Source organism: Gallus gallus, chromosome 2 (genome assembly GCF_016699485.2).
Source record: "Gallus gallus isolate bGalGal1 chromosome 2, bGalGal1.mat.broiler.GRCg7b, whole genome shotgun sequence".
Lineage (NCBI taxonomy): Eukaryota > Metazoa > Chordata > Aves > Galliformes > Phasianidae > Gallus > Gallus gallus.
In genome coordinates this window covers 98,076,929-98,095,828 of record NC_052533.1, presented here as the reverse complement: position 1 = coordinate 98,095,828, position 18,900 = coordinate 98,076,929, and the positions used below count along the sequence as shown (strand labels likewise).

The 18,900-nt window shown below is 44.7% G+C and overlaps 1 protein-coding gene across 41 annotated transcripts in view; it reads right to left on the bottom strand.

Annotated features, from left to right (window-relative positions):
• The window catches only part of PPP4R1 (protein phosphatase 4 regulatory subunit 1), a 60,452-nt gene extending 52,528 nt beyond the window's left edge, over positions 1 to 7,924 (bottom strand). For 9 of the 41 annotated variants that reach the window (XM_046938077.1, XM_046938072.1, XM_015282502.4 and 6 more), the window contains exon 1: positions 6,502 to 6,628. Coding sequence is in view for 26 of the 41 variants with exons in the window: in XM_015282502.4 (XP_015137988.1) it covers positions 6,502 to 6,592 (91 nt within the window). In the remaining 15 variants the exon portion in view is untranslated. The other 32 variants (XM_004939733.5, XM_046938061.1, XM_046938075.1 and 29 more) reach the window with 15 other exon arrangements.
• Positions 7,925 to 18,900: the final 10,976 nt, after the last annotated feature.

The window sequence follows — 18,900 nt, the reverse complement described above, 5'->3', positions numbered from 1 at the left end:
ACGCTCTATTCACAGAAAGAAGTGCAATATCCCACCCAAACCAAGAAAAAGCCACGTTCATTTTCCTTATGCTTTACCTTCCAAAGCAGACAGAGAAGTCCCACTGGTCTGGTTTCCTCCAGGGGAAGCTGTCCCTGGCTCACTGTTCTATGGGTAGAATTGTTACTCCAGCTCTCAAAGAAAAAGCTGTTTGTTACAGCTGTATCTGCTAGTGCAACAAGCCATCTCTTGCAGCACTACAATCTCACAGAGAAAACTTTCTGCACGTCCAAAGCGGAAGCCTTAGCAGGAAGAGACAAAACACATTTCATCTTCATCACACTGCAGTCTGCCACCTCCACAATAGGTCAGCAGAAATAAGTCCATGAACACTGAGGTCTCACTTTATCCTAAGACTTTGATAGCTTTCATCTCTTTCCTGACATTCCCCCTCCTTCCCCATTCCCAAGCAGAGAAAGAAAGAGAGAAGGCGGAGAACACCTATAGCCCTAGGAGAACATCAGGAAGAAACAAACCAAAAGAAAACCCAACGCAAACACCCAGGAGCCAGCAACCTTAATTGAGGATTCCTGTCAGAGACAGGAACATAAAAGGTGGTTGGTGAAAAGTGTATTTCCACATCAAATGTGATATGGCTGACCTTGGGAAGCTGAAAGCCTGGAAAATTGCCTCTTCTTCAATCCTCTGCTAGGTGTAATGGAAAAAGAAAAAAAAAAAAAAGCACGTGCAGCTGCACAAGGAAGGTTTATTACCCTGTACTGAATCAAGCGCAGCCATTTCCTCACATCATGTCCTCTTCTCTAAGATCCTAAGGCATTTCTGAAGAAAAAGAGACAAGCCGCTACCTACATGAGACTGTTAAAGCTGTAATTATTCCACAGGGACACAGCCATCCACCTGAGTCTCCCACTTTCTGTGAGGGTCAGTCACCTGATTAAAAGGCAGAGAAACGAACTGAAGAGTCAGGAGAATTAAAGCACGACCTCCAGGGGAAACAACTGAATTAACACGTATGCTTCATTTGCGCTGAAAACTGATTATTAGGATCCCAGTTGAGCAGAGTGTCAGTCACACCAGAGAACTGATTCCAAGCACTGCAGAACATCTGCCATTAATTCCTGTTTGTTATTTCTCACAACGGAGAGGTTAAAGATTGCATACTACTGAAACGCCAACACAGTAACTCGGAATATCTTGGCACTCTTTCACCAGAGCTACGCCTCCGAGACCAAGAGGCCAACAGTGCAACACAGCATCTGAACATCACATTGGAAGCTGAACTACATGGAAAGCTGAAGCTAAGTCTAAGAAGTGACCTGGTGTACAAAGAGCAAGTGACAGCATAACTAAAGTTGGTAATTTTTCTTCTGTGGTAAAGGAAGCTTAACACACAAAAGCTTCTGATGTTACTGCAGGAAAGGTATGGTGAATTTTAATATGTAGAATGCACGTTATCTCAGTATACGATGCTTAATCTGCAGCAAGGAAATAAAAGTTAAGACGTAGCATCAAGGTGTGGTTGTGATTTGACACCAGTTTTCTTGGAAAAAAAAGCTTCTGACTTTAAGCATTACCAAAAATAAATCCAAAAATGAAACTGAAATTAAAACACTTCAAATGGAAGAAGATTCTATTTGGGAAGATAGTTGTGCACTTCCCAGAGACTAAGAGAATAATTCAATTAATGCATTCGACCAATTCAAACTGAGTGCTAACGCCAGCTGATTTGCTGACTGCCTGAAACAAGAATATACGGTCAGTGATAAACTAGCTTTTGACATCTGCAGATGCTCAGAGAGCACTTACTTCAGCTCAGCTAAATAAGTGGTTCATTCATTCGCTGGATAAAAAGGCTAGAAAGACCCGCTATCCTTTTCCAGTCAATGCAAAAGAATGGAATACTCAATGCAGACAGTTATGTGATTAAAGTTACTGGGTTGTCTTTTTTTTCCTTCTTCTTTTTCCTTTAATTCTTTAGAACTGTTTTATCTACTAGTAAAGTCCATCCACTAACACTGTTCTCTACAGTGAACAAAGCTATCTTATTCTCTTTCAATTGCTGAACACTAAGATTTCAGAAAACAATAACTACCACTCAGTGTTTTCCAACATGACAGCAGAGCTTCAGAATCTGAATGTCAAGCTTTTAAATCACCAAAGCACATCTAGAGTACTTGCAATTGTCAACATTCCAGAAGTTGTATGTAAATGCTACTCTCAGTTATCAGTGAGAACTTAAAAAAAAAAAAAAAAAAAAAAGGCAAAACAATACTAAAAACAGCTATTAAACCAGAATTTATTTCCTCTGCTGATTTAAATCACAATTACAACCCTGAATTAAATAAAGCAATCCCATTTCACAATCCGGATTCTAATTAAGGATCGTTCTATTTTGCAGCATACACATCCTGCACACATCACATCACTGAGCAGCTTGAAAGCAGCAAGCATCACGGTACACCTGATGGCATCTATCTGAAATGGTCGGTTCAATCTGCAGAAGCATCAATGGGTGGGAGAGAGAAAACCTATCTAGAAGGAGTCATAAATAACTTCTTATTTATCACCAGAAATAAAAAAATTCTATACTCCTCTTGTTCAGTCTTCAATTATTTGTGTAAGCTGTTTTATGCTTCCTACCTATTTTGATTTTGTATGCACTAAACAAGTATTTGAACAAAAGCCAAATTTCCATTTCTTCCTTTGCACATACTACGTCAGCTTTCAGATGGAAAACAAAGGAAAGCAACAGTCTAAGTAACTGCCCAGTTGAAACTGAATCGTCGTCTCATTTTGCACAGTGGCCAGATGGGATGGGGAATCTTCTTGCAAGCTTCCACTTGGAATCTTCACCCCACTGCCATTATGGATAATTCCCTCCCTGACTCCCCACCCCCCCCCCCCTTTTTTTTTTAATCTTCACAGATATTACACAAAGATTTGTGTTACGTTCATTTTTACATGGATGAAATGCAATGGAGTGTTACTAACTGGAGGGTGGGGGAGGGACGGACACCAGAAGGGGAAGACACTAGAGCTAATAACAAAGCAACAAAGCTGCATTTCACAACAAGTACTTACATTTAGGAACTGAATTTCTTTTGTAACCCTCTGTACGTCCAGCCAGCATATATCCACTGAAGAGTCTTTTTATGGAAAACTTCAAACTACCAAACAAGGAAAAGGCACTGACTGAACATGGGATACAAAGACCATCTTGAACTACGGTCACAGATTTTGGCATCAAGAGCTACCTTCACACAAGCAAAACATTCCCTGGAATTAAGGCAGTAAAATACTGGAATGCCACCTGCTAAGCTATGCAAATACTTAAAGGAATTATCAGAGTAATGTACCATCAGGTGTAAAGTATGCATTCACCTGAAGAGAAAAAAAAGTAAAGAAAAATCAGAGCTTTCCAGTGGTTTCCAAGCAACCAAGAGCAGAAAATACGAAGCTTGCAAAATAGAAATGCAAAGCAAAGCTGAAATTAATTATTTAAAAGTCAATCCAGCTGGTTTATCAACCACTCTCTAAAAGCCTTTCTTACAAAAGCTCCTGTTTAATCTCTGACCTCTTAAACAAATAAACAAAAGACAATTTTTAAAGAGACCATTTCCACACATATCCAGAAGACTTTCTACTATTCTACATGCAAACTTACCACTCTCTACTGATATGTAGGAATTCTGCAGTTAACTTAAATATTCACTGAGTAAAACTAAGCGTACCTTTCCTTACAAGCAACTATTAAAACAGCACTGCAAAGATAACATACCGTTCTCTATTTCAGGTAAATCGGCATTCAGTAAGCAGGCACAATGAGGGCTGGGACAAACTGTACAGTTGTGCAAGTTGCTGATTAAATTTCAAGTTTCCAGCAAAACAGAATCACAGTAAAGTTCAAAAAGCACAATAAAATCATCTCATCCAACCATCAGCCCATCACCAGCACGCCCACTAACCACGTCCCTCAGTGCCACATCCACATGGTTCTCAAGCACCGCCCAGGATGGTGACTTCCCCACCTCCCCGCTCAGTCTGTTCCAATGCTTCACCACTCCTGAGAAGTTTTTCCTAATACCCAACCTGAATCTCCTCTGGCACAACTTAGGGCCGCTACCTCTTGTCCTATCTCTGTCACCTAGGAGAAGAGGCTGACACCCACCTTGCCACAATCTCCTTTCAGGCAGTTGCTCAGAGTGTTAAGGGCTCCCAGGAGCCTCCTCTTTCATCCTAGAGACCTTAAAGACAAAGATCATACAACAGCTGTTCTTAGCTCTGAAAAACTATGTTGATGCTTCCTTTATTACTTTTAGCAACAATTGTGTATCGCTGTTTGCTCAGCTCCAGGACTTCCTCCTCCTGCTTTACAACACGACCAATAAAAGGTATCTAGAGTCACATTCTTGATATCACATCCTTATTTTCTGCTGTACTTCTATTGTATTAGAGAATGTTAATCACATTACTAATTATAATCATCAAAAAATACACCTCTGTCATCCAGAATCGAACCTAGACTCACTGATGAGCTACAACAGAGCACCCACTCTGCTGCAACATCCTAAGCCACATGCCTCACCAGAGGTCCAGCTTCAGACCTCCAATCCAGATCCTCACATACACATCTAACCTTAATCACACCTCCTGGGTTTTTTTTTTTGCCAGTGTACCTCACAGATGTTTTACTACTGTTTGATACCAGGTGAGTTAAAAACCTCAAGGACAAAACACCGTACTGTTCACTTTGATAAATAGCCATTCAGGGGATCTCAGTCTTTTCTTACAAATCACTTACTTTTTTCATGCTCAGTGCATTTAACAGCAGGGCCACAGCTGCCAGCATTACACATGCATAAAAGCTACAAGCACATCCGTTTTTCTTATAATTGTACTCTAGCACATCAGGAATATACCTCTAAACCACTTTCTAACCCCACTGCTCAGAAGAGCTGTGAACAGCCGAAATATTTACGTGTACAACAGGGTGGGGTTCAGCCTTGGTAAAGTCGGGCAAGAAATGTGCCTTTTCATCTTTCCTTTTTTTTTTTCCAAAGCGCCTTTCATCTTTGCAGTCACGAAATGCAATCCCAAATAACACATGATTCGGGGAAACCCTCACAAAATACATAAGGCCTGCTGTTCACGGATACCAAGTGCGGTTATTCCCGAGGTACAAGCCCAGTGCTCTCGCCCAGAGATGCACAGCCTGCCTAGTTTCTCTTTAGCTCACACCCACCGCCTCAGCAGAACAAAACCACGTCGAATCAAGAACCATGAAAGACACGGCGTGGCTGAATTACGTCCAGACAGCACACGTCGATTCATACAGATTCCTGCGGAGGTTATTTTGTTTGTTTTTAATACACTTAGCCATCAAGCTATTCCCTTTTATCTCCTTCCGTCAAAACCTCAGTCATTTTTAATGAGGTTTCAGATTTTCAGATTTCTATCCTGCCTCCAGAACGCTCTCATCTGGACTGAGTCATCTCTTCATACACACAACACAGAATTTCTTCCCTTTTGAAGGCAAACCCGTAACATTCACACCGCCACCAGGGAACACACAGACTCAGAATCATCTCTCCTGTGATACAGTCACATCTTCCTCCAGCTCCCGGCTGACAGGCAAGAAAAATCACCCTCTTAGTAGAAGCTGAATGCACTTTGAAAGCGTGTCGCTCCTAAGGAAGCCCCCATGTAACCACCGAATAACAGCAGAGAAAACTATCTGCGTTTCCAACGATCAGAAGTGAAAAGAGAAAAAAGCAGGGCCTTGCAAAAAGGCTCTTTGTGTGAGGCAGCACGCAACAAAAAGCCTGGAAACACAGGATCCCCGCACTGAAAAGGAAGCCGGAACGCGCTTACAGGTAGACCTGAAAAGCTAAAGCGTCACTCCCACCAAAACGTAAGCCAAAGAAAGAAGAAGAAAGAAAGGGTTTGGTTTTCCTCCTGCCACCTCCCCGCGAGCAGACAGCCGTGAGGCAGCCCGACACCTGCACACAGCCGCAAGCGCACCCGGGGCGGATGCCAGGCGGGAGCCGCCTCACAGGGCCCGGCCGCCGCCTCCATCTTCACTTTCCGTGCCGTTTCCCCCGCCGCCCGAGCTCCGGGCGCCGGCGGAGCGGCGGACGCCGCTCACCTGGGCACCGCCTCACAGCCCGCTCCACACCCCCGAGCCGCTCTTTGAACAGCGCTCGGCCCCGTGCCCTCTGACAGAACTCCCTCCCGACCCTCTCCGCATCCCTTTCGGGGAACACAACCCCAACAAAAAGCCACGCACGTGCTCCCGGCTCGGCTCCGGCGCCCTCCTCCCCGCCCGCCGCGGCCATCGGAGCGCGGGACGGTGACCCCCCTCTCCCCGCCGCCCTCCCGCCGCCGCCGGCCGGGCGCTGCCACACCTCCCGGGGGGGCGGCCCCCGGCGCCCGTTAACCGCCGCCCCGCCCCGCGCTCCCCCCTCCTCCTCCTCCACCTCCTCCTCCCGGCGCCCAACGCACCCCGCTGCGCGCCGCCAACTTTTCCCCGGCGCCCCCGCGGCAGCGCCCGGCGGAGCCCGGCCGGCCCCGCAGCCGCCCGGGCGTGCTTCATGTACAGCGGGGAGCGCGGAGCATGGCCTCCGCCTCCTCTCTCCCTCCCCCCCCCCCTCCCACAATGCACCGTGGGCATCCACGCTCTCAGCTACTTCCTCGCCCGCCCGCAGCCCCCCGCCGCCCCCCGGCCCCACTCACATCCGTCGATCTCCTCCTGCAGGTCCTCCTGGAGCAGCGACAGATCTGCGAGACACAAGCAGCGTGGGCCGACGGGCCCGCACGCCCCCGCCACGCGCGCCCCGTCCCACTCGCGGGGCCGCCCCCCGCTCCCCGCCCGCACCGCCGGGTCTGAGCGCGCCCCGACCCCCGCGCCCGGGGCTCCCCGCCGCCTCCCGCACCCCCGCGGCCGGACAGGGGAGGAGGGGGCGCCGCCGCGGGAAGCGCTTCCCGAGCCGGGGCGGGGGCGAGGAGGGGGGAGGCGGCGTGAGGCGGGGAGGGGGAGGGGGGTGCTACCTACCCGCCATCTTGCTGCAGCCCCCGCGGGGCGCCGGGCTGCATCCAGCCCGCGGCGGGGCGGCGAGCGGGCGGCGGGGCCGGAGGAAGGAGGGGGCAGAGCCCGGCGCGGTCCAGGCCCCGGGCCCGGCGACGGCGTCTCCCGCGTCCCCGGGAGAGGCGCGCAGGGAGCGGGCGGGCGGAGGAAGGCGGGAGGAGGGGTCTGGGCCGGACACGCTGCCCCCGCCTCCGCCCGGCAGAGCCGCGCTCGCACGCGGCACGGCCGCGCCGCGCTCCCCGCCCCTCGCACTGACTCACGCCCGGGACGCCCGGCCCTGCCCGCCGGCGGCGAGACCGGGGACCGCGAGGGCACGGCCGCGCGTCTCGGCTCGCTCACCTGGCGGGCTGTCTCCGCACCTGACCTCCCGGCTGCGCAGCCCCGCCGTGCCGTGGCAGCTGGGGGAGCGAGGGACTGTGAATGGAGCCTTGTTCTGGGCTCTGGGGAGGAGGGGGGGGGTCACTCGGAGAGAAGAGTCTGCATGAGGTGGTCGCACCGCAAAAATCCTCATGATGGGTTTCACAGAGTTACTCGGCAGGAGGAAGCGGGTTTCCATGAGGTATCCAGGTCAGTATAGTCCACGCTGAGAGCTCTGTGGGGTTACCCTTAAGGCAGCCGTGCCACAGAGACCCCTCGCTTTGGGGGGGGTTTTTCCTCGAGTCCTTCCAGAGGACTGGAGGCAGCCAGGCCACCCTTTCAGTATCTAGAGGAGGGGATAGACGTTAGCGAGAACTGTCGTGAAAGAACAAGGGGAAATGGTTTCAAACTGAAAGAGAGATGGTTTACATTGGATGTAAGGAAAAAAAAGCCCCCATCCCTGGAGATGCTCAACGTCAGGCTGGGTGGGGCTGCGAGCACCTGACCTAGCTGTAGGTGCCCTTGTTCACTGCAGGGGGGTTGGACTAGATGGCCCTTTAGGGTCCCTTCCAATTCAAATGATTCTATGATTCAAAGTTCCCGCTTTGGGCTCAGGCTGTCTGGAGAGAAGGGTCCCCACTAGGCCACACACCATGGAAGTCCCTGCTGCAGCCTGGGAGTGTTATCAGAGCGTTCCACCATCTTGTTATCTCTGTAATGATCAGTGATGGTGTTACTGCAGAGAGAATTAAAAAAAAAAAAAAAAAAAAGTTATTTTTGCCCAGTTTTTCGGAAAAGGATGCCATTTTGGTTGCTCAGGTTTTTAATGCAATGTTTGGTAACATGCCTTGTAAGCTCCTTTTTAACATCAAGCTGCTGTTTTCCCTTTATTTTGTAAGTCAGGTAAGGAATAAACATCTACAGTCATTCCTTTTCTTTTCCACTGTGGCTGAAAATGTGCCATCTTTTAGAATGTATGCATCCCTTTCCTTACATTCCTCTAGAGCAAGCTGCACCCTGATTCACACCTATTCAATCTTTAGAGAAATCAGGGGGTCTGCTGGGTACTGATTGTCTGACACTTGCTTTTATTCAGATAGGTAACCTCAAAATCTGAGTAAATCAAATAAATTCACCTTGGCTACGTTGTACGAACCATGTTATTCTCTGCTGGAGTAACTGAAGAGAAGATTCATTAGAAACATTTGACATCACCAGTACCTAGCAACGCTGAATGTAGGAATATTTTATAGTAATAGACCTAGAAGACCAAATCTTTATCTCTTCTCACTGTGAGTTATTTACAGGATGGTTTCTTTCTGCTTTGCGTTCTTCACCACAGCCCAAGCCCAGTTTTGCTTCCTCTGAAATCAACAGCAGTAGTCTCAAAATGCTCTGTGCCTGATTTTACTAAAAGAATTGAGAGCTATGGTTGCTCTTCCCAACTCTTTACAAAGAGTCACTAATGCATGCTAGCTGTAGGTCACAGTGGTCTGAAATCAGCTGTTGACTACTACTATCAGAATGAGAAAGTAAACTGAATGAGATACAAATGCAACTGGGTTTATAATTTGGAATGCATCCGAACTACTTCTCTCAAGACTATATTAATAGTGTTAGTTATTGCTAGCGTACCATTTATGCAGTAAAGCAAGGCAAATGATGATTACAAAAGATCATACTTAACATAAATTCATATAAATTAATTTTGGATCACGCTGTGCGTATGTGTTCTGCTCAAGCAGTAATTAGTGATGCTCTCTATAGGCAGGAGTGGGTGAGATCTGAAACACAGATCAGAGTGATTTAACCTTGGAAGACGAATTAGAACTGTACAAGAACTGCAATTTTTTGCTACAAGTTAGTCCTAGAATAACGATCTGTTTCTCAGGTGCAGATGGCCCTGGTACCATTGCTAGCAGTCATCAGGAGAGGTGTCTTCCTCTGCAAACAGAGATACAGTGGCAAAACCTTTGGCTCATAGTCATACACACATGGAGAAAAATTACTTTGATTTGGCTTCAAGCCACCATGCAATAGAAAAACCCACTTAATGAATAAGTAACCAGATATTTCTCAAGTTCTTGGCCTCAGGAGACCTGTAAATCTTCTGGCACTCTTTGAAGGCCAGATCCAAAGTTCATACCCATGGTAAGATTGCCCATCACGGGTAACAAACAAGGCAGGCACCCCAGAAGTGTGCGACATGCTGGTTTTTTCAGATGGAGTGGTGGACTGCCATTTGAAAACAAGTGACCTAATTATACCTGAACATTTTCATAACAGGCTTGTTTTATTAACTGGGATGTGTCAAAGAATGAGCAAAACAGCACCTGGCAAAACATTCTAACAGATCTTGTGCTGGAGTTCTCGTAATCCACCACAAATTGGGTGCAAAGGAATGGATGGAAGACTCATTGGCAAGATGATTTGCATGGGACAGAAGACACCTGTACTGCTACCTACATGGAGTATCTCATAAAGACCCACAGCAATCAAGGAGGTATTATGGCATTTACATAAAGTACTGCATAAATCCTTTAGAATCAGCATAAATGACCAGGCTGTATGAGATATGTAATATCCATCCTGATATATTTGCAAAATGGGATTCTGTAGTTGGATCACCATTTCTTCAGTCAGAACTGCTTCAGGTGTGAGGATCTCAAGCCCAAGCACTCGTACATGAAATACTCAATTTCCTATATTTGTTCTGAAGAAGCAAGCCACCGTGTCACCAAGCAATAGTGCCAGCTTTCACTGTCCACATGTTAAGTAGCTCTGCATTTCTCCCAGCTCCCTTTCCCGTGTGGGACGAGCTTACCATAAATATCTGCAGAACTATCTCACCATCCTCCTCCAAACTCCTCTGCAGAGCTATTTTTTTGTAAGGCCTACAGAAATGCTTTGGGGTTACACTGCTGGTGCATAATACAAATGCTTATCCTCTTGAACAATACTGACTCATAGCTTCTTGCCCACCCCCAGGATTCTGTCTGCACACATCTGTGACACTTTCTGGCTAAGGCATACGCTCCTTACTTTAAAGGCTATCTTTCTGTTCTTTGAGTAGTGCTTAACCAAAATTGGCCCACAACTGAGGAGACAGGCTAAGATACATTCATATACACACATAAGCATGTGGGTACCTGAAATATGAAAGGATGAGCATGGAAACCTGATGGCTGAAGCCTGGGAAACTGTTCATGCGCACCTGAAAGTATACCTCATGGAAGCATTTCTGCTAAGAAGGGATGTTCTTCGTAAAGCCTTTCCCTTCTCCTCCCTGTTCTCCTTCCCTTCTCCTGCCCTGGTCCTCTTTTTGTTTGTTGTTTTATTTTTTTTCTTTTTCCTTTCTCTGATGAAAATACCGGAGGTCTTTTGCTGTTGCTTTTTATTGGAGCAGGGCTGTATTTGAAACATTCCTAGAGGAGATGAAGGTTTTAGACTATGCAGCACTCAGTTTTATTTAATCTCACCCATTTCCTGGATAAAGAGCTGCACCTGTTCAGAACTTCGGTGAGATGCAGGACATGACAGCCCAGGCAGGCTTTTTATTTTGATAGCCAAGAATGGATTAACACTAAAATTTGCTGACAAAGAGCTCTGTTAACACAAAGTTAAGTTTGCTTTGTGGGTATCTCATGTCATTCCAGTCATTCCAGAATAGTGACAAGTTCAAGTGATCAAGCATCTCAAAACTGGGAAATACAAAATCAGATAGATACTAATGCAATGTTAAGGCTGCACCTGCAGCTTGCAATGGTTATGGCAATTTGTTTGCAAGTAAAGCTGTTACACCAAAGGCGCAAGGATGGCAGTGCTACTGCGAGTGGTCAAAGGAAAGGCATGCGTGTAGGAGATATTCCAGCTTCTTTATTTCACTGTTAAGACCACTACTAGTGGGAATATCCCTAATTCCTTTGGCTATAGACATTGCATGAGGGTGGTCTTTGTGGTGGGTAAGTCAAAGTCTGTATCTGTATCTGATCCTAATGGTTCTCAAGTTCACTGTGAAAGAGGAATAAAGAAAAAACATCAGGGGCTGCATCAGGGAGTTGGGTCTCAGTGTTGTAGTACCACATGTGCACAGGGTTCCTCATTCAATATCACACACCTGCACATGAGTTTCCTTCAGCAGGGAGCTGTGCTGCAGTTCTGAGGTACTCTGTTTCAGAAATCGTGTGTCATGCTTACGTTTGGTGTGGGAAGACTGAATCACTGCTCAAACAGGGCAGAGTTCAGGTGTACTGATGTGCCTTAGCTCCCTGTTTCCTCGTTCTCAGAGGTATGTGAGTCACCAGCGTACGGTAAGGAAACAAGACTGGGCAATGAGAAATGCTGAATCCTTTCCTTCATTGCCTGTTGAGATTTTTCATTTTTTAAATTATTTTTTAATTTGAAAAAGGCTGAATTTGGGCTTGCTATCTCAGGAAATTCCAACAACTACACATATGTGCAGCTGGAATACTGTCATTATTCTTCTCTCTTAGGTAAAGAAACAGAGATCAGAAGAGGTAAAGTGGCCTGCCTAGTGCTGCTTATCAGGAAATAAGCAGTTTTCCTGAAGAAAGAGGTTTCCTGAGATGGAAAATAGGGAAAAAAAAATAAACCAAGAAAAGATCTTTGCTATTTTTTATTCTCTGATGCCATTACGTGCATGACGAGTATCAATAGAAAGCATGTCCCTGCTCTGAGCTGTATGCCAGGACAGACCCTGCATCCCTGTTGGACTTGCCCTTGAGTCAGCTGGGCTTTCCAGCCTTCCCTCAGCCCACACAGTCTCCCCTCCCCACCCAGTCAGTTCCTACCTGGCATTACCCAACCTGATTTTCGGATGAATATATTTGCATTTGTTTGCTCCTTCATTTCCTGGTCTACCGAGTTTAAATTTGCATCTCTCTAGATCTGCCCAGATATTGGCGCATATAACAGGCACACACTCTTCTGCTGAATCAGAGGTGGGTTATTCAGATCCCAGAACACATCTCAGAGAGACAAATGGAACTGAACTACAGCTGTCACCAAACCTGCTTTTCCAACATTAGTTTCACACTCTTCCAACCAGTCCCTCCCTTTCTCTTCCCACTGCAGCACTGGCTTTGCCTGCCCTCTTGCTTCTCCATCCTGAAATCCTCTCGGCCAGCTTCTTTTGTACAGGACTTTTAATTGTGTTTTCGTAAACAGTTTTTGAACTGTCTCTGTTTTCTTGTCCTCACTTTGCATTTCTCCAAAGTAGAATGGAAACAAAACCCAAATCTTGGCAAAAGCAGAGTCTGGCAAGCTGTCTGAAGACCTTTTTTTGGATTTCAGATGGGTTTAGGTCAGATTCAACAGTGACACCGTTTCACAAGCAGTGTGAATACTAGCTAACTAGAAGTCTTCTTGGCCACCCTGCTCAGCCAACAACAGTGTAATCCGTTTAGTCAGGGAGAATTGGGTACATGCCTTTGCAAGCAGCTAGGCTTTCTTTTTTTTTCTTTTTTTTCTGTTTTTTTTTTTTTTTTCTGATCCAAAGGGTGGTAGGTGCCAATAGGATGCATGTTATGAGAGTGATTGCTCTGGGACATGGCTTGTTATCTCAGTTTGTGCAATTGCTAGGACCTGTCAATCCTAAAAAATGCCAGGGGTGGAGAAGTCAAGGGGTTATACCCTAAGAGCTCTTTGTTTAGGTAACCTCAGCTTACTGAATTTCAGGGTCAGTTACACACATTTTTGTAGACCCTTGGACGAGCTGGTCTTTGGATGTGTGCATTTGCATTGTCTTTTAAGGGCAGATGCACACTCATTCTACCCATCTTTCAACTCAGTTATCAGCCATGTAATTACCATTCATGCAGCACTGAGCCAAGATACGCATGTAGACAGATAGAGGCATGATATTAGGAAAGCAGGGAAAAACATGCAAAACATAGAATGGATCAATTCAATTAAAAATAATTGAAATTGTTATGCCCGTAAAAGCAGAGGCTGAGGATATTCTAAAAAAGACTCGTTTTGTGTCCTATTTACAGCATTACAACATTAGTAGAATTTACAGACTATGACAAAGACCAAGCAGCAAACAATCACCAAAAGTTACTCAAAACAACGAGGACAACTGAAAAATGGCTCTTGACATTTTCCAGTTTCTAAGTAGAACTTCTTTGTTATTGAAGTGGGAGGGAACCCAAAGCATGAGGTGATGTATCTGAAATAAATGCACACAAAACTAGAGAAGATACAAATGCACATAAAAACCACGTATAATCTCCGAGGAAGACAGTGATACAGTAGGAGTTATGAAAACCAGCAATGTATGGGGCAAGACTGTAATACCACATATCAAAAGTTTAAAGAACTGTTGGTCCTAAAACAGTTCCTTTGTTGAATTAAATTGCTGGAGATGTGAACGGGCAATTACACTCCTAAAACAAGTCCTGGCTCATTATCTCAATCATTTCCAAATCACATTTGTACATCATACAAGGTTTGAACCACCAGGTGTCCTATTGTGGTGCAAGTGTAAGCTGTAATATTACTTAACTGTGGGAACCGTTCAGGGGCATCGGGTATATTTTTATCATCAGCACATTAAGAAGTTTTACATTATTGCATTTTGACTTTTTCTTGGATTTGAGCACTGGTAACAATTCAAGGTTTTGTTTAAAATGAGCTTTAATGTACATAGACTGTAACGTTGCCAATAATATCTTGAGCTGGATGTGTTTTATTGGGTGATTCATAAAGAAAGTCAGACAAAGTATGCACAGTGGTATTGGAATGTGGGTGGGATCAAAGTAATGATTTAGTGGAATATGTTTGTCAAGCAGGGCGTACAGGAAATCTTTGTGAATAAAAATGGATCGACCCCTTGAGAACGTTGGCATATTTCCAAGCATCATTTATTCCAGCAAACCCCCATGAAAATATCAAAGTCACAAAGTGAAATAAGAAAGCGGCATCGTTCACCCTCAGATATTCCATTGGCAATGAGACTTGCTGAGAGCAAAGGGCAGGAATATAAATAAAATGAATAGAAATAACATTGATTTAAAAGAACACTCTCTGCAATTCCAGCACAGAAAAAATAAAATAAAATAAAAAAAAATCTATCTGCTCTCAAACAGGGTGGCTGCAATTCTTTAATTTAAATAAAATTTTGTCATTAATTGAGCATACTTAAGCCCGCTGAGCTGGATTTGTGACTGCACATTTGCATGCACATACCTTCCCTTCTCTGCACTCTTCCTGTTCACATCTCTTTCTAGGCAGCATTTTAAAAACCACAGAGACTGAAAACCACTGTTTCCAAGACTAAGGAGCACAAGGAGCCCTAACAGTGGGGAACTAAGTCCCGCTTGGAGAATTTCGTATTGGTGCAAGTGATAAAGGTTTTCTATGCTCAATTATTCGAAAACAAGCTGTTATATTCATTTTTTTAAATCTGCTTAGATGTATTATGTTTAATTTCTCTTTGGCTCCTTATATTTTGTCCTTTTTTTATCCTGCTCGCTAAGCTGTAGGAGCAGAGCACCCTTACGCCTGTCCTTTCCGCTTTGATACACTCCCATGCATACATATGTGTACACTGGCAAGACAGGAGAGATGCACGTTCTCATAGCTGACTGTACTGGTGCCACTTTTTGATGCCTCTGTAGGGTTCAGTGGCTAACTAATATCTCTTATTCTGACAAATTAGAGGCAGAACGGGACGAGGTCAACTCTCTGCTATCAGGGATTAAAAGAAGGACAAATCCTAGCACTAATGCTGGAAAATATTCAATATAGGAAGCAGTGCAGGTATGGTGTTTCCAGGGGACCTCCTTTCACATGGAAGGGCAATCTGCTGTTCTTCATGACTTGTGCGTAGGCAATTAATATTTCACAGACGCTGTCTGGTTCTCAAAATTTCCTATCAACAGTACTTTTTTTTTTTTTTTTGATAGACATGAGTGGCATTAACCCATAGGCTAATGGACCAGCTGTAAATAATATATTACATCCTTTCACTCAAATGTACTTTAGGATTTAAATCAGATTAAATATACAGGGACTATTTTAGTTTGTGACTCGACTCAATGAGAAATAGATGTAATAGGAGGCTGTGTTTGCTTGGTGTATGCCACCTCTCATTCCCAAAACTGCTGAGGAACAAAACCTCAGGGTGTTTGGAACTTGATGAGAAATGAAAAGTCCTTTCTCTTTGAAAGCTCCAGTTTATACTTATTGCTTATCTACTGATAACTTCTGGTAAGCAGACACAAAAGCATGCAGTGTACAGCATGCCAATGCAAGTGAGAGGAGAAGCAATGAAAATGTGGCTTATCTTGAAAAAACAAGCTGTTAGACTTACTTTGTTTCTTTGATTCAGAGATAGAGGTTTTGTAAAGATAGAGCAGGGAGCAGCACATCTTGCTTTAAGATGTGCTTTGCGTGTTCTTATCCTCAGAAACCTCTGCATCCTTTCCTGTTACACATTTAGTTCCTTCAACGCCACTAATGTGGCACGTGTACATTGAGTGTGATTACTTGCATATTTTACTCCTTCCCTTGCACCAGGTAGGCACAGCAGCCAGCCTTCCATTTGTGGTTATTTTTCAGAGTCACCCATCCAAGAACAGGTGTTCCCTCAGAGGGATGCTTACATCCCCATGACCGTGTTGGCATAAATCAGACCTTATCAGTTTGCTGATGCCGTGGAGTAACACACCCAACCAGCTCTGCACTCTGGATTGCGTCTTTTATTTGCACAGTGTAGCTCACCTCCCCTTCCTACAGGGTGAAGATATCTGAATCCACTTATCCACCATTCACTGTGCAAATGCTCTGGGACCCTGTACAAATCCTTTGTGAACTGCACAGATCTGTTTCCTTTTTTGCCAAGCTGCTGTTCATCCTGAAACAAAAGCCAACACTGAGATCTAGGTCACCCAAGTGCCCATGGGAAAGATGCTAGGCACCACCCCAAGGGGGATTCCCACAGGATGCTCTGTTCCTGATCTGCTTGGAAGGGGCTGTAGCCAAAGGCACATGCCTAGAAGTCCACCGAAGAGAATTAGCTTGAAAGAAGTCTGAATTGTTCATGAAAAGCCCCTGCACTGCAATGACTACATGACCCCTGGGCCAGGGGTTGGCTGCCACTCCTCCATTCTAGGCCTGGGACTCACTGGAGGGAGTAGGCCACTGTAGGACCATCCCAAACTCATACCTCCATCAGGAATAGAACTTTTAAAATATGTCCTAATACCAAAATGAAGATTTTGACTCCTCTCTGGGTTTTAATGAAATGATGTTTTTTCTTCCTTATAGTGTCAGAATGAATCATTTTCGGTTCCATTTTATCAACTTTCTGACATCTGTAGAAAGATTCTGCACTAGCTTCCCTCTAGGTCTGTACTGCAGGTACAGTTGATTACTCTGTTACTACAGATGACTCGTGCCAGTTCTCTTCCCAGTTATTGCTCTATTATATTCATTCTCATTACTTCTTAACCATTTTCTAACCGTGGGGGTGAGACACATGATTTCCTGACCCACTGCTACTTGGTGAGGATATGCTTGTGTACCACAGAAGAGTGTATGTATCTTTGCTTGTCATTTAACTGCTCTGAATAATAACATTTACAGCCTTCCAATGCACTGCAAAATCTTTGTACCTGATGCATCTATCTTTAAAGAAATCACAAAAAATGTTTGAAGGGAAGGAGCACAAAGCTGGGCTGAGAAAATATGCTTAATTGTGCACATTTTCAATTTCTGCTCTTCAAAACAGTCCCAGCTATTAGCTGCATCATGGTAACCAGCATCTGTTGATGCACTCAGGGTCCTGAAAAGTTATTGCTTATTTGAAGAGATGAATATACTGTTGTTTCTCGTTAGAAAAATAAAGCTGTTGATCAAATAGTGCATTCCTTTCCACCTGGTAGAGAGTATTTCATTACTAAATATTCAAAAAAAAAAAAAATTGCTCAGAATTTATGCAGTCTCTCTCACTGCACTGATTCTGCTCATACAATTTTACTTAGAATCATAGAATCATTATGGTTGGAAAAGCCCACCAGGATCACCTAGTCCAGCTGTCAGCCCATCACCACCATGCCCAGTAGCCATGTTCCTCAGTACCACATCTACACGTTTCTTAAACACCTTCAGAGACGGTGATTCCACCGCTTCTCTGGGCAGCAAGGACTACAAGACCGAAAACTACGAGACAAAACATACAGACTTCTCATTTATTTTTAAGTTTGAACAAATGTAGATCATCTGTGTTGGAGGCAAACTCTCAGGTTCATAACCAGGCAATTCTATCACTGACATATATGGAAACTGAAACAAGGATTACACAAGCACTTGTCCTAAAAAAAATAATCACCGACATTATAACAGCAACAACTATAATTTGTGTCAGCATGGCCAAAGCTTCGCAAAACTTCAAGGATCTTTAGGGGTTAATTTGTCCTCGTAAAGGATGTAGATTCCAAAGGGGATTTGGAGCTTAAATCAAATATCCTCCCCATGATCGGGACTGTTTAAGTTGGTGATGGGAGGAGAATTTACACTCCCAAACTCAAACTGAAACTCAAACGGACCAACATTTTGTTAATAGCAGAAACAAAGAAAAAAAATGATAGGAACTGTACTGTTTGTGCTGCAAGCTTGGTTTTGTTTTTGTTTTTTGTTTTTATTTTTATTTTTGAATGATGAGATCTCTTTTGGGCCTTCTGTAAAAAGAGGAAGCACCTATCAACGTGCATTCTGTCTCAGGATTTCATGGGAAAAATCAATGTGAAGTTCAGATCTCCAGCTGGCAATACCCACATACACACGCACTGGGTATGCTTTAGGCAAACCTGATGCCCACTTGGCAGGACAAATTTCTGACTGCATAAGGGCCCCGTTATCTCTACTTGGCAACACGCACAATAGGAGCCTGCTTACTGGACAGTAAAACATTGGCCTTAGTATAATACTCTTTTCATACTTTACAAGGCTAAGCTTAATTAAAAGGAGAATTGTGGATGGCCTCCTTTCATTTGGTAGTAAACACAGGCTCCTTCACCCCATACAAAGCTAATGGTGGTAAACTGGGTGAAGCTAGCCACTAGATACCATAGTGCTCTATATGAGACTATTGTATTGTGGAATAGACTGCTGGCAGGAAACAGCGTTCTTATTCATCAAGTCCAGTTGCGATTCACCATGAGACCCTTGCTGGGCTGCTCTTACAACGAGATGGAAGGCAAGAAGTTGATGCTGTCCTGCTGCGCAGCATCCCTGCAATCTGGGAGGCTGTGTGCCAGAAAAGCTCCCTCCTTAATTATCATCCCAGTCAGAGAGCATCTCGCTGGGAGAAGCTGATCCTTACATCCCCCTTTTGGGGCAGCATCTAACAAGTATCAGCCATGCCAGAAGCACGAAAAGAATGATGCAAACCAAGTTCAGCACCACAAGAAGTACACCGAGACAGGTCTCATCGC